At 42.7% G+C, this 15,223-nt stretch overlaps 1 protein-coding gene across 3 annotated transcripts in view; it reads left to right on the top strand.

The window, feature by feature from the left end:
* PRKDC (protein kinase, DNA-activated, catalytic subunit) overlaps nucleotides 1–15,223 on the top strand; it is a 159,294-nt gene that overhangs the window by 39,549 nt on the left and 104,522 nt on the right. For all 3 annotated transcript variants that reach the window (XM_060287680.1, XM_060287682.1, XM_060287681.1), the window contains exons 26-27: nucleotides 4,438–4,545; nucleotides 6,941–7,167. In XM_060287680.1, coding sequence (XP_060143663.1) covers nucleotides 4,438–4,545; nucleotides 6,941–7,167 — 335 coding nt within the window. The remainder of the gene's footprint in view (nucleotides 1–4,437; nucleotides 4,546–6,940; nucleotides 7,168–15,223) is intronic.

Raw genomic sequence — 15,223 nt, 5'->3', positions numbered from 1 at the left:
CTGTCTAGTTCAGTGATGGTCAAGGCTTGCTGCACACTGGGGCCACTCTGGGGTCTTTGAAAACCTGCTACCTGGCTGCTGCCCTTCCGACTCTGGCTTAATTCCTCAGGGATAGGCCCTAAGGAATTAAGTTAGGAGAGTAATTAATTAAGGAATTAAGGAATTAATTACGAGAGTCTAGCCCCTAAGGCTGATTTTACTACCGGCTCTGTCACTTAGGGGTGAAGAAGAGAGGAGGGGCCGTGGCCAGCAGTCGGGGGCGCTTGGAGATGTCAGCAGGTCATCTCTTCCTCGGGGCTTTTTGGACAGAATTCTCCTTTGCTGCTGGGACACGGAAGACATTCAGATTCTTTATTTTATGAAGCTGGCAGAACCCTGATATAAGGGTGCACGCATAAAAAAGAAAACTAAATGAAAAACTCACCTATAAATATACATGGAATATCCTTCAGTATATATGTGAACGAATCCAGTAGTGCCTTAAAATGCACCATGATTAAATAGGATTTTGGGGTAAAACTGGAAATTTACCACAGAAATAGGTTTCATAAGCAACGATTCTCTTCATATAGGCCAAGAAGGTATTTTGTTTTGGTAAATCAGGAATCGTTTAATTTTGTCTTTAAAAAAATGATGAAGAATGTTTACCTGAATATCACAGCCAAATCCTGCCCAGCCGTGATGCAGTGATGCCGCCTCGTGCTTCGGCTGAGGTGGGTGCTGGGGTGAGACGTGGCGTGGCCTGTTCACAGGCACCTCCAGCCCCGACCCGGGCCTGTGCATGGAGTGGTTGCTCAGAATGGCTTCGTCTGTGTTTCATAAGTTAATTTGCACTGGTTAACCTCTGGGTCTCTCATCAGGCCATGAGGTCCCTGAGGTCAGGGACGTCGGAGAAAGGAAGGAAAAAAATTATTTTGAATATAGTTTTAAAAAAATATGGAAAGCCCAGAGTATCAACTGATAAATCTAAGAATTAATAAAGGAGAAAGCTGATGAATTACAAAATAGAATTCTCATATATCAGTGTTCTAATATGTCTTATATTCTATTGTAGCTTTGACCACTTGGAAAATGTGTTTACAACATAGCATTCATAACAGCATCAAAAAATGTAATAATAATAAAACATCTGGGGGAGTTCCCTTGTGGCCTAGTGGATAGGATTCTGGGCTTTCACTGCTATGGCCCAGGTTCAGTCCCTGGTTGGGGAACTGAGATCCTGCAAGCTGCATGGCGCAGTGTAAAAAATAAAATGAAGTAAAATAAAACATCTAGGAATAAACTTTAGTGTGCCAGGCAAACATATATTTTATGAATATAAAATGAAAGTGCTGTGTACCTGAAGAATCAATATTGAGGGAATTCCCCTGGCAGTCCAGTGGTTAGGACTTGGTACTTCCCCTGCAGGTAGCCCGGGTTTGATCCCTGGTCAGGGAACTGAGATCCCGCAAGCTGGGTGGCGTGGCCAAAAAAAGAAAGAACCAGTATTGAAAAAATTCGAGCTCTTTCCAAATCGTTCAGTAAGTTTGGTATTGTTCCAGCAAAGCCCAGAATTAATTTCATTTTGAACGTCAAAAGTAATCTGGAAGAATAATTGCTAGAGCCTAACCAAGAAAAATTTTGGCAGGGTCAGGTACTGAAGGGTGTCTTGCCCTAACAGATATTAAGAAGAAGTCACGTTAATTATAATGGGGTTGAACTTGTGCACAGATATGTCAGTGGGACTGTCTGGCAGTTGGCAAGTGGACCCATGTGTACACATAAATACTGTATGTGTGGTAAAAGGAGCTTTTTAAGTTAGTGAGAAATGGAACATTTAATAAATTCTATTATAGCATTTGACTAACATGAGAGGTTAATTTCAAATTAAAAAGATTTAGAAGGAAAAATAAACTCTAAAAATATTATAGAAAAATGTGATGAATTATAGCATGTCTGTTTGTGTCTTTGGATTGGGATGGTCTTTTTCATTGGTAAAATATACTAATTAATATAGAAACATATGATGCTAAAAGTGAACCTCCATGTCATCACCCCTTTCCCACCATTATTCCTCAGGAAAAGCCAGTGTATCCTCTGCCGAAAGTTTGGTGAATATACTCCTAGATCTTTGTAAAACATAGCATACGTATAAATTTTATATAAATTTTTTATAAGCATACATATAAATTTTGTTTTACAGATAAAAAGGATTATAGCATTCAAAAATGCTTTCTTTTATGTAAAATGTGATTTCTGCTTGGGTGGATTTTATCATTACATTATAGGTGTCTTTCCATACAGTTTGTGTAGAAAGGGAAATTTTCATACAAGGTATTGAAGGGAGATCTGTGGAAGAAAACTGTTAGTGTGTTGATAGTTCTGACTTTATAAGTATTTAAAACCACTGAATGGCACAAACCCACAGTTTTGACATATACATGATGTAGGGAAATTTTTTTTCCCCACATTGTGCTGAAGATGATAAGATTTTAAAATGGGCAAATGGATAGAGAACAAAAGTGGGCAGCTCGTGAACACAGAAGTACATATGGCCAATTAAATATGTTTTAAATATTCAACCTTTTTAGTAGATAAGGAAATTCAAATTAAAATGGTATGGATTGCAGCAGTTGTCAAATATTTTAAAAATTGGCAGTGTTTAGTGCTGCCAAGCTTGTAGGGAAAGGGGCTTGTGAGTCCTGGCAGGTGGGAGTGTGGACAGCAGCCCTTGTCCAGAGAGGTGTTCAGAGTGGTGTGTATAAGACAGACATAAACTAGAAATACTGCATTTCTAACAACAGGATTGGGTAACTGGATCATGGTTTATCCATATATGAGATAGCAGGCATCTAATAAAGATACTGATATAGCTTATGTATTTACATGAAAAGTATTCGAAATTAAGGGGCAGAAAAGTGGTCACAAAAGTGTATATTTTTACACACGTGTATACATATATTTAAATGTGTATAAATATACTGAGTTAACAGTGGTTTTGAATGTTAACAGTGGTTACCTTTTGGATGTAGGATTGTAGTTGGATGGTTTTCTACATGTTCTATAAATGGTGTGTGTGTACATATATATAATTTATGTTCTAAGAATACAAAATAATTCTTTTGGGGGAAAAAAAGTGATGCTTTAAGACCAGGTTAAATTTCCAAACTAAAAGGTAAGATTCTTTTACTTTGATTAAGTCTAAAAGTTGCTTCAAAGTTTAGAAAGATATTTTTTGGAGAAATACCCAGGTGTAAGAGAACTTGTTGTTTAGTCTGAGCCCCAGACATTTCACGTGATTTTTGTTGTTGTTTTTTAATTTTTAAATTTTATTTTATTTTTTGGCCGCAGCAGGCGTTATGTGGAATCCTAGTTCCCTGACCAGTGACGGAACCCACACCCACTGCAGTGGAAGTACATGGTCCCCCACTGGACTGCCAGGGACCTCCCTCACGTGATTTTTGATGTGGTGTCCGTACCACGTGCTTTGTTCTTAAGCTGAGTATCAGCGGGGAAGTAGAACTCCCCTGGATTTCTCAGTGCTCCTGTAGGGCCAGCCTTGTGAGACATGAAGATCGGGAATGTTCCCCTTCACTCGGGCTGTGAACATTTACTGTTCATAGAGAATGAGGGTTAGATGCATAACCGTTTGTCTCAGGAAATTGCTCTGATCCAAAAGGACAGAAAAACTCTCCAGGCCTGGGAGCCACCCTAGATTGTAGGAGCCAGACACCCACAGGGCTCTCTGGGCCCTGGAGAGACTGTATTTACATCTGAGAAGGTTAGGGTGAGAACCCGCATCTCCACGGAGTAAAGACTAGTTTCCCTTCTTTCTCGGCAGGCAGCCGAGGGGGAGGTGCCTCTTCTCTTGTTCTGTGATACAGCCTGGAAGTCTCTATGCAGAGGACGCTGACCTGGCTTTTTTTTTTTTTTTTTTTTTTTGCGGTACACGGGCCTCTCACTGCTGTGGCCTCTCCCATTGTGGAGCACAGGCTCCGGACGCACAGGCTCAGCGGCCATGGCTCACGGGCCCAGCCGCTCCGCGGCATGTGGGATCCTCCCGGACCGGGGCACGAACCCGTGTCCCCTGCAACTCTCAACTATTGCGCGGAGGGAAGCCCTGACCTGGCTTTCTGCTTTGTCCCCACGGGGTTGTGAACAGAATGCCTTCTGTTTAGCTCAGGATCAGGTTAATCAGGTTGAATGATAAATACCATCACTGTCGACCCTAATTGCCCTCCTCGTTAGAGGAACAGTAAGTTTGGGGATGCGTATTTTTTCTTTGCCGGACTCTTAGGAAGAAGTTAGACCATGTTCGTCACAGAATTTAACTAGAGAAGGAAACTAATATAACCACAGTAGTAGTATGCTTAATTTTGCTCCTGTCGTATAAATGGAACTGTCTCTGATATAAAATTTACATGAAAAAAGTAAATTCTGATGTTATTACTCCTTCAGGTGCCAAGGCAACTGTATGAACCTCTAGTTATGCAGCTGATTCACTGGTTCACCAACAATAAGAAATTTGAGAGTCAGGACACTGTTGCCTTACTAGAAACAATACTGGTGAGTAATGGTTCCTGTCCTGCCATTCCCATCAACTGGTTATATGTGATCAATACTCAGAACTTTGAGAAAAGCTACCTGTCAAGGTATCAAAATGTAACATCTAGCTAGATTGGATCATCTCTTTTCTTTTGTTTTGGTGAGATGGCATTTAATGAACAAGGTGCTGTTTATTAAGGGATACTTTTAAATAGCTACAAGCACATAGATGTTTTTGTTTTGTTCCTTTTGGGAGGATGGTTATAAATTTGACAAACTTCATCTACATTAAGGCTGTGTGTGTGTGTGTGTGTGTGTGTGTGTGTGTGTGTGTGTGTGTTGAGGGTGGAAAGGGTGAATAAGAATGTTCTTGGACTTCTATCAGAGTTGCAGTATCCTCTTTTTTTTTTTTTTTTTAACTATAGTATACTAGTTCAGAGTAAAAGGAATTTTTTGAGCTGGTCCTGTTTTCTCCTGCATTCAGATTCAGCAACTCAAAAGTCCTAGACATCGCAGTTCACCGTGTACATAGAACTATCCTGAGACAGCAGAGGTGGAATTGTTAGGGTGGGGTCACTGGCTCACTGCGGGCAGAGGCAGTGAGGTCGGCTAAAGCCTCACTGTCTTTCCACACTGATTTGATTTTAATATTCTGAACTCGTGCAAATAACTACATTTGATTTCTTTAAATATCATCTTAATTGATATTTACCTATTATTTCAACCCGTACTTTTGTTTTGGCATATACTGACTTTGGAATCAAAATCCCCAGTTGAGGGACTTCCCTGGTGGTGCAGTGGTTAAGAATCCGCCTGCCAATGCAGGGGACACGGGTTCGAGCCCTCGTCCAGGAAGATCCCACATGCCGCAGAGCAACTAAGCCCGTGTGCCACAACTACTGAGCCTGCGCTCTAGAGCCCACGAGCCACAACTGCTGAGCCTGCGAGCCACAACTACTGAAGCCCGAGTGCCTAGAGCCCATGCTCTGCAACAAGAGAAGCCACCGCAACGAGAAGCCCATGCGCCGCAAGGAAGAGTAGCCCCTGCTCGCCACAACTAGAGAAAGCCCGCGCGCAGCAACAAAGACCCAACACAGCCAAAAATAGATAAATAAATTTTTTAAAAAAATGCCCAGTTGAACACATAGCAAGTTTGTGCAAACAAACATCCTTTAATCCCATGTTTTTGCAGACTGATTTGTTTGAATCTGTGGGTCACTTTCTGTTAAGTTTGAAATGAGGTGTGTCGTTGCATGTAGGACCACTCTCTGTTGCAGTTTGCCCAGGCCAGCCCTGTTGTCCCTGTTGCCCCTGTTGTGTGTGTAGTTACTAACACAGCTCCTTTCCCTCTCAGAGGTTGCCTAACTGGCTGCCACTTGTGGGCAGTGGGAGTTACTGAACATTTGTAATTAGGATGATGACATCATTGTACCTGTGGTTTAATTCCCTGCAGTGTCTAGTGTGAAACCTGTCTATGACAGATCCATTTAATTAAATTTAACTTGTGGCTTGTTTCATTCAGACGGATTTATTCTAATGTTTCTGTTCTGAAGTTTCTATCTTAGCTGTTCCTTTTCCCCTTTTGATCCTTGAAGGTAGCTTAAGTCAGAGCTTCAGGAAAAAAGCAGGTGGGAATGGAAATGTAACATGAGAGGGTTTACGGAAAGAAAAGAAAAGGTGAAGGCGGAGGTGGAGGCTGGTGCACTCCAGTGCACTTGTGTCCCTGCTGTCCGCTCCTCTGCCCGTTTCCGCGGTGCATTACCATCACCTCCGTGAATTCTGATTTGCACTGTGATCAAAGATTTTGCATGTAGCAAGGAACCAGGCATGTTAGAAAGAATCCCCTTATTTCAGTTTCCGTGTACTTTCTCAAGTTAAACTTTTCCTTTGTGGATCTAAGAGAGAAACAAAAGCACTCAAATTTCCTTAGCTGTTTTTTCAAGTATTTAGAGACTGTGCCTTTCTGGAGACTGCTCTGATAGAAGGTCCTACTTTTAGAACCACACCTCTATGATTTTTCTTTGTGTAGCGTTACAGTTTCCTTGAAACTTGCAAGGGTCTTACTCTATTTATCCTCAATAAATAAAGCATTTCAGTAATGTTATGAGGTAGAATCAACAGAAGTTTTTAGGATATAATCACTGTGTTTCTTCAGGGGAAGGAAAGTCTGCTTTGTTGCTGTACAATTAAAGTATTCTCTTTTTTTCATGTATTTTTCAGTTTCTTAATTTGTTTAGAAGAAACTTTTCATTATGTCACAAGGAATTTGTTATTAGAGTCTAGATTCTAGACAGATTGGTTTGACTAGTGTCTGTTTTTTTCCTTAATAATGCTCTAAATTAATTTTCATAACATACTTCATTTATGCTCAGAGGCAGACCAAGGTATTCAGTTGTCATTTTATGCTTTGTTTCAGGATGGAATTGTGGACCCCTTTGACAGTACTTTAAGAGATTTTTGTGGTCGGTGTATTCAAGAATTCCTCAAATGGTCCATTAAGCAGACAACACCGCAGCAGCAGGAAAACAGTCCCGTAAACACCAAATCACTTTTCAAGCGACTGTACAGCTTGGCACTTCACCCCAATGCTTTCAAGAGACTGGGAGCATCACTTGCTTTTAATAATATCTACAGGGAATTCAGGTACGTAAGTTACCTGACAGGGAAGGTGTAAAGATCTTTAAATTTTCTTTTTTTTGTTTTTAAATATTTATTTATTTTCCTTTTCTTTTTTTGGCTGTGTCGGGTCTTAGTTGCAGCAAACGGGATCTTTGTTGGGGCCTGTGGGATCTTTTCGTTACGGCATGCGGTCTAAGATCTCTAAATATTCAATAGTGATTTTGTAAAGTGACTCACTGTTTATGTATCCATGTAGTCATATATCAAGCATTTAGTAAATAGTTAACATGCTGGATGCTGTGCTATTTTCTGGGGATTAAATAATGAATTAAAATGATGTTTGCATTCAAGAAGAGGCTCAGAACGTGTTGAGATCTACATTGAAGCATAATAGTACACAGTCTGGAAAGTGCAACAAGAGCCATAATACACAGTCTTTTGAGGCACAGAAGAGGAGTGTCTGACATGGTTTGAGTAGGTTAGGGGAGGTTTCCTGTACCTCCTGGCCTCCTGTACCTCCTGGCATCCTGTACCTCCTGGCCTCCTGTACCTCCTGGCCTCCTGTTCCATTTATACTTGGGATGAGGCTTAGGGGATGAGTGGAAACTGGCCCAAGCATTTCAGGTCAGAGGGACAGGGCAGAGATAAGAGGACAGTATGTACGGAGACGAAGTCATTTTCTACTCCTTGCTGTGGAGTTTGAGGTTTGGAAGGGAGTGAAATGAGACTGGCCAGGAGCCTCTCTTTGTGGAGTTAAGATGTGAAGGCCACTTCCAGAGACAGCGAGTCCTGGATAGTGGGAGCAGGGAGCGGCACGGTTAGACTCCTCCCCAAATTCTCCTGCCAGTAGCTGTGTGGGGAGTGGGTCTGAGGGCCAGGACACCAGTGACGGGGTGGTTTCACAGTCCAAGGACAAGATAGTCCCTGACCTAAGGTTGTAGTAGTGTTTGTTCGTTTGTTCATTTAGTACTGTTTGCTAGGTCAGACTGTTATGTGCCAGGCATCATGCCAAATGCTGGAGATACAAAGATGTAGCCCTTCGTGAGGGCTGCATTTTAAAAAGACAGGTAGATAATATTCAACCAATCACAAAGATAAAGGTAAAATCTGTAGCTGGAATTAGTGCTTTTAAGTAGCGGTACAGGGAATTCCCTGGCGGTCCAGTGGTTAGGACACTGCACTTTCATTGCCGGCTGCCCGGGTTCAATACCTGGTCGGGGAACTAAGATCCCACTACTGTGCAGCATGGGAAAAAAAAAATTAAGTAGTGGTACATGATTACTAAGGAACCTTATAATGAGGAATCTGACCTCATTTGGTCAGAATAGCTTCTCTCAGGAATTGGCAGTTGGGTTAGTGATGAGGGGAGCAGTTGTGAAAATAAGATGATGGATGGATGATGGATGGAGAGGTAGGTGGATGATAAGTAGATAGATTTTAGTTGGATGGATGGGTGGATGGATGGATGGATGATGGATGGGTGGATAGATGGATGGATGATGGATGGATGGGTGGATGATGGTTGGAGAGGTAGGTGGATGATAAGTAGATAGATTTTAGTTGGATGGATGGGTGGATAGATGGATGGATGGTGGATGGATGGATGGATGATGGATGGGTGGATAGATGGATGGGTGGACGGACAATGGATGGATGATGGATGGATGGGTGGATGATGGTTGGAGAGGTAGGTGGATGTTAAGTAGATAGATTTTAGATGGATGGATGGATAGATCGGTGGTAGATGGATAGAGAGAGGATAGCTGGATGGATAGGAATCTGTCTCTGCATGTGTGTGGGCATGTGCACGTTTGTATGAAAATCGACTGGAGGGCTTCCCTGGTGGCGCAGTGGTTGGGGGTCCGCCTGCTGATGTAGGGGGCGTGGGTTCGTGCCCCGGTCTGGGGGGATCCTGCCTGCCGCCGAGCGACTGGGCCCGTGGGCCGTGGCCACTGGGCCTGCGTGTCCGGAGCCTGTGCTCCACGGCAGCGGGGGGCAGGCCGCAGCGGTGAGGGGCCCGCGTGCCGCAAAGAAAAAAAAAATCGACTGGAGTTTGAAGCCACTGTGTTGATTTTTTTAGTTGAGGTATAGTTGATGTAAAATGTATGTTTCAGGTGTACAGTGTAGTGATTCACAGTTTTTAAAGGTTATGCTCCATTTATAGTTATTATAAAATATTGGCTGTTTTCCTGTGCTGTACATTATATCCTTGTTGCTTATCTGTTTTATGAATAGTAGTTTGTGTCTCTAAGTCCCCTACCCCTATTTTGCCCCTCCTCCTTCCCTCTGGTAACCACTAATTTGTTCTTTATATCTGTGAGTCTGGTTCTGTTTTGTTATATACATATGTTTGTTTTATTTTTTAGAGTTCTCATACAAGTGGTATCATACAGTAGTCATCTGGTGTATTTCACTAAGCATAATACTCTGTAGGTCCATCCATGTAGCTGCAAATGGAATTATTTTCATTCTTTTTTATGGCTGAGTAACATTCATTGTATATAGTTACCACATCTTTTATTTATTTATTTCTTCGGCCTGACCAGGGATCTAACCTGTGCCCCCTGCAGTGGAAGCACGGAGTCCTAACCACTGGACTGCCAGGGAAGTCCCTTACCACATCGTCTTTATCCATTGTTGGACACATTGTTGATGGACACTTAGGTTGTTTCCATGTCTTGGCAATTGTGAATAGTGCTGCTATGAACAGTGGGGTGCATGTAGTTTTTCAAATAAGTGTTTTTGGGTTTTTTGGATAAATACCCAGGAGTGGAATTGCTGGGCTGTATGGTAGCTCTATTTTTAGTTTTTTGAGGAATCTCCACACTGTTCTCCGCAGTGGCTGCACTAATTTACATTCCCACGCACAGCGCATGAGGCGCACTTTTCTCCGCATCCTCGCCAGTACTTGTTATTTGCGGTCTTTTTGGTGATAGTCATCTGCCACGTGTGAGGTGATGTCTCATTGTGGTTTTGATTGTACTTCCCTGATGATTAACCATGTTGAGCATCTTTTCATATGCCTGTTGGCTATCTGTGTGTCTTCTTTGCAAAAATGTCTATTCAGGTCTTTGTTTTTTTGATACTGAGCTGTTTGAGCTGTTTGTATATTTTGGATATTAGCCCTATATTCATCTTATCATTTGCAGATATTTTCTCCCGTTCAGTAGGTTGTCATTTTGTTTTGTTGATGGTTTCCTTTGCTGTGCAGAAGTTTTTAGGTTTAATTAGGCCTCCTTTGTTTCTTTTTGTTTTCTTTGCTTTAGGAGACAGAAAACATTGCTACAATTTATGTCAGAGAGTGTTCTGTCTGTATTTTCTTCTAGGAGTTTTAAGGTTTCCAGTCGTACGCTTAGGTGTTTAATCCATTTTGAGTTTACTTTTTTGTATGCCGTTAGAGAATGAATGTTCTAATTTCATTCTTCTACGTGTAGCTGTCCGGTTTTCCCAGCACCAGTTATTGAAGAGACTGTCTTTTCTGCATTGTATATTCTTGCCTCCTTTGTCATAGATTAATTGACCATAAGTGCGTGGGCTTATTTCTGGGCTCTCTGCTCTGTTCCGTTGATCTATACATCTGTTTTGTGCTTATACCGTGCTGTTTTGATTACCATACGGTATAGTCTGAAGTCAGGGAGTGTGATGCCTCCAGCTCTGTTATTCTTTCTCAAGATTGTTTTGGCTATTTGGCGTCTTTTGTATCTCCATACAAAATTTAAAATTATTCTAGTTCTGTGAAAAATGCCCTTGGTATTTTGATACGTTTTTTCCTTTTAGTTTTTTAAATTGTGAAACCTGTGTGTATAGAAGAATGTTTAAAAACATGTAAAATTGTCACTATTTGCAGATGACATGATATTACAGATAGAAAACCCTAAAGACTCCACCAATAAAACTGTTAGAACTAATAAACTCAGTAAAATTGCAGGATACAAAATCAGTATACAAAAGTCTGTTGCCTGTCTATGTACTCATAATGAACAATCAGAAATTGAAATTAAGAAAACAATCTCAAGACTTCCCCAGTGGCACAGTGGTTAAGAATCCGCCTGCCAATGCAGGGGACATGGGTTCGAGCCCTGGTCCGGAAAGATCCGACCTGCTGCGGAGCAACTAAGCCTGTGCGCCACAACTACTGAGCTTGTGCTCTAGAGCCCGTGAGCCACAACTACTGAAGCCTGTGTGCTCTAGGGCCTGCGTGCTGTAACCTCTGAAGCCTGCACGCCTACAGCCTGTGCTCTGCAACAAGAGAAGCCACTGCAGTGAGAAGCCTGCGCACCGCAACAGAGAATAGTCCCCGCTCACCGCAACTAGAGAAAGCCCACGCGCAGCAACAAAGAAGACCCAACGCAGCCAAAAAAAAAAAAAGAAAAAGAAAAAGAAAACAATCTCATTTACAGCTGTATCAAGAGGAATAAAATACCTAGGGATAAATTTAACCAAGGGGGTGAAAGACCTGTACACTGACAACTGTAAGACATTGATGACAGAAATTGAAGAAGACACAAATAAATAGATATTCTGTGCTCATGGATTGGAAGAATTAATATTGTTAAAATTTCCACACTACCCAAAGCAATCTTCAGATTGAGTGCAATCCCTATCAAAATTCCAATGGCTTTTTTCACAGAAATAGGGCAGACAGTCCTAAAATTTGTATGGAACCACAAAGACCCTGAAAAGTCAAAGCAATCCTGAAAAAGAACAAGGCTGGAAGCATCACGCTTCCTGATTTCCAACTACTGTACAAAGTTATAGTAATCAAAACAACATGGTGTTGGCAGAAATACAGTCACATAGATCATTGGAACAGAACAGAATGCCCAGAAATAAATCCACACACTTACGGTCAATTAATTTTATGACAGAGGAGCCAGGAATACACAGTGGAGAAAGACAGCCTCTTCAATAAACGGTGTTGCGAGAACTGGACCCCTGTCTTACACCATTCACAAAAACTAACTCAAAATGGAGTAAAGATTTGAACGTAAGACCTGAAACCATAAAACTCCTAGAAGAAAACATAGGTGGTAAGCTCCCTGACATAGGTCTGGTAAGCTTCCTGACATAGGTCTTAGGGATGATTTTTTGAATCTGACACCAGAAGCAAAAATAGACAAGTGGGATTACATCCAACTAAAAACTTCTGCACAGCAAACGGTCAACAAAATGAAAAGGCAACCTACTGAATGGGAGAATATAGTTGCAAATCATATATCTAATAAAGGGTTAATATCCAAAATATATAGAGAGCTCAATGGCAAAAAATCTGATTAGAAAAATGAGCAGAATATCTGACAAGACATTTTCCCAAAAAAGACATAGAAATGGCCAACAGGTACGTGAAAAGATGCTTAACATCACTAATCATCAGGGAAATGCAGATCAAAACCACAATGAGGTATCACCTCACACTGGTCAGAATGGCCGTCATCAAAAAGTCTACAAATACCAAATGCTAGTGAGGGTGTGGAGAAAAGGGAACCCTTGTGCACTGTTGACGGGAATGTAAATTTGTGTAGCCACTGTGGAAAATAGTGTGGAGGTTCCTTAAAAAATTAAAAATAGAACTACCATACAATCCAGCAATTCCACCCCTGGGTATTTATCCGAAGAAAATGAAAACGCTAATTTGAGGAGATTTATGCACCCCCATGTTCATTGCAGCATTATTTGTAATAGCCAAGACATGGAAGCAACCTAAGTGCCTATTGAGAGATGAATGGATATAGAATATCTAATACACACACAGACACACACAGACACACACACACACACACACACACACGCACACACACACACACACGCACACACACACACGAATATTACTCAGCCATAAAAAAGAAGAAAATCTTGCCATTTGTGACAACATGGATGGACCTAGTGGGCATTATGCTAAGTGAGATAAGTCAGACAGAATAAGACAAATACTGTGTGATCTCACTTATATATGAAATTGTAAACAACAACAGCAAACAAACAAGCTCATAGATACAGAGAACAGATTGGTGGTTGCTAAAGCCAGGGCTGGGGGCTCAGAGAAATGGGTGAAGGGGATCAAAAGCTACAAATTTTAAGTTATAAAAGAAGTAAGTCCTGGTGGAGTAATGCACAGCATGATGACTACAGTTAATAACACTGTATCCTATATATGGAAGTTGCTGAGAGAGAAGATATTAAAAGTTCTTATCACAAGGTACAACATGTTGTAAGTAGGTGTGGTGACTGATGTTGACTAGGCTTGCAGTGATGGTTTTGTAACATGTACAAATAGCAAACTGCTACGTTGTGCACCTGAAACTGATGCAACATATGTCAGTTATGCCTCAATTTGAAAGCCCTAAAATGTGTAAAGTTTGTATAATAATAATAGCAACAGAAGTGCCCGCATATTGACCACCTAGCTTTAGAAGTGGAGCATTATCAGTATTTTAGATCCGCCCTGCCCTAAGGTAATCCTTCTCCTGACTTGGATGTCACTTGTTCCCTTGCTTTGCTGTTTTGTTTCATTCTCTGTATATTGGTATGTACCCTAATCGGTGTGCTCTTGGTTTCGGAAAGCAGCTGTTAGGCATAGACACGGCCAGGGGAGTTTGGGTCAGTGTTTTCACTGTCAGGTAAAGGATCCTGGGAAACTGCTGAACAGAAACTGGCTTCAGCTTCTCAGAGGACAGGAGCCTGGTCCAAGGAATTAGGTTGACAAAGTCCATCGTTAGTCCTGGGAAGCCAAGCTCTCTAGAAATGTGTGAAGTGGACCCACAACTGACATTGGGGAGAAGTACCGTCCAAGAATGTGGACTGCCCTTTAGTTTCTGCTTCTGAGACCCCAGTGGCCTGACTTGGGTGTCAGGAGCAGGTCAGAGCAGAATTCTCTCGTGGGGTCAGTGAGCGCAGTCGACAGTCCAGGCTGAACCTGGGCTGGAGGGCAGCGTCACGCAGGGGGTCGTTGGGCCTGGCTCCTTTGGGTCTGTCGGGGTGGAGAGCTCCTCTCCGCCCCACTCGCCCACCCTGTCTGACCCGACTGTGCGCCCGCGCGCTCCCCCCTCCGTCCTGTTGGGCCTTGTTGCCTTTCCCCTGTTGCCGTCTTTCTCGGATGCTCGGATTTGCTGGACTACATTCCGGGTGGCTTTGAGAAATGATGCCCGAGGGAACCGTGTTCGAGGGATTGTGTGTTGAGTGATGTAAGTACAAGTTAGGGTGCTTCCATCCTGCAAGCTCGTGAACTGTTTTGGAGAGCTTTCCTTGGGGATCGTGGATTTGGAGTATCATTTGGTCATGTCATTTCCTCCTTGCTACTTCAAATGGTTTTGGCATCTAAGATACAAGCTACTGTAGCCAGCCTGGGACTCTGACCCCAACCCCCCCTTCTATGGTCTGGCCGCACGTCGCTCTTCCAGGTGAGCCTTGGCCCCTAGCTCCGACTCCTGTGCTGCATCCGCCTTCGTGGCCCACAGCGCGATGCCCTTTAGTGTCAGTGTCACATCTGGGTGTGTGGTGGGGTGTCGTGGCAGGCACTTGGAGCTTGTGGGTCCCCCTCTAGGATTCAAATTTAAAAAATTAGGGTGATAGTCCTCCCAAACCAAACAGCGGTGTGCGGTCCTGTTCTCAGTCCCCCCCACCCTCCAGCGCCTGCTGGTTCCTCACTCTGGTCCTGTTTCAGGAAATCACCACCTCAGAGGTGGAGCAGTGACCCTGCACTTGGTCACACAGCTAGAGGGCCCATGAGCCTTAGTGCCCCTGCCTGGCGTTGTGTGCTTAATCATTCACTGTCCTGTGTCACTGAGGAACAGATTTTCCAGGGAGAGGCTGGCCTGTGCCTGTGACCTACCCATGAGTGTGACGTCAGTGGTTGGTCCACAGGTATTGTGGTCCAGGTAGTTGTTCACATGTGGCGGGTATGCTTGTAAAAGGCCCAGAGATGACTGTTGATGTTAACTTACTTTTGGATAGGTAGAGAACTTTTTTTTTTTTAATTTATTTATTTTTGCTGTGTTGGGTTTCAGTTTCTGTGCGAGGGCTTTCTCTAGTTGTGGCAAGCGGGGACCACTCTTCATCGCAGCGCGTGGGCCTCTCACTATTG

Source organism: Globicephala melas, chromosome 17 (genome assembly GCF_963455315.2).
Source record: "Globicephala melas chromosome 17, mGloMel1.2, whole genome shotgun sequence".
NCBI classification, from domain to species: Eukaryota; Metazoa; Chordata; class Mammalia; order Artiodactyla; family Delphinidae; genus Globicephala; species Globicephala melas.
Note: the sequence above shows the minus strand (reverse complement) of the source record. Positions and strands in the feature narration are given on the sequence as shown.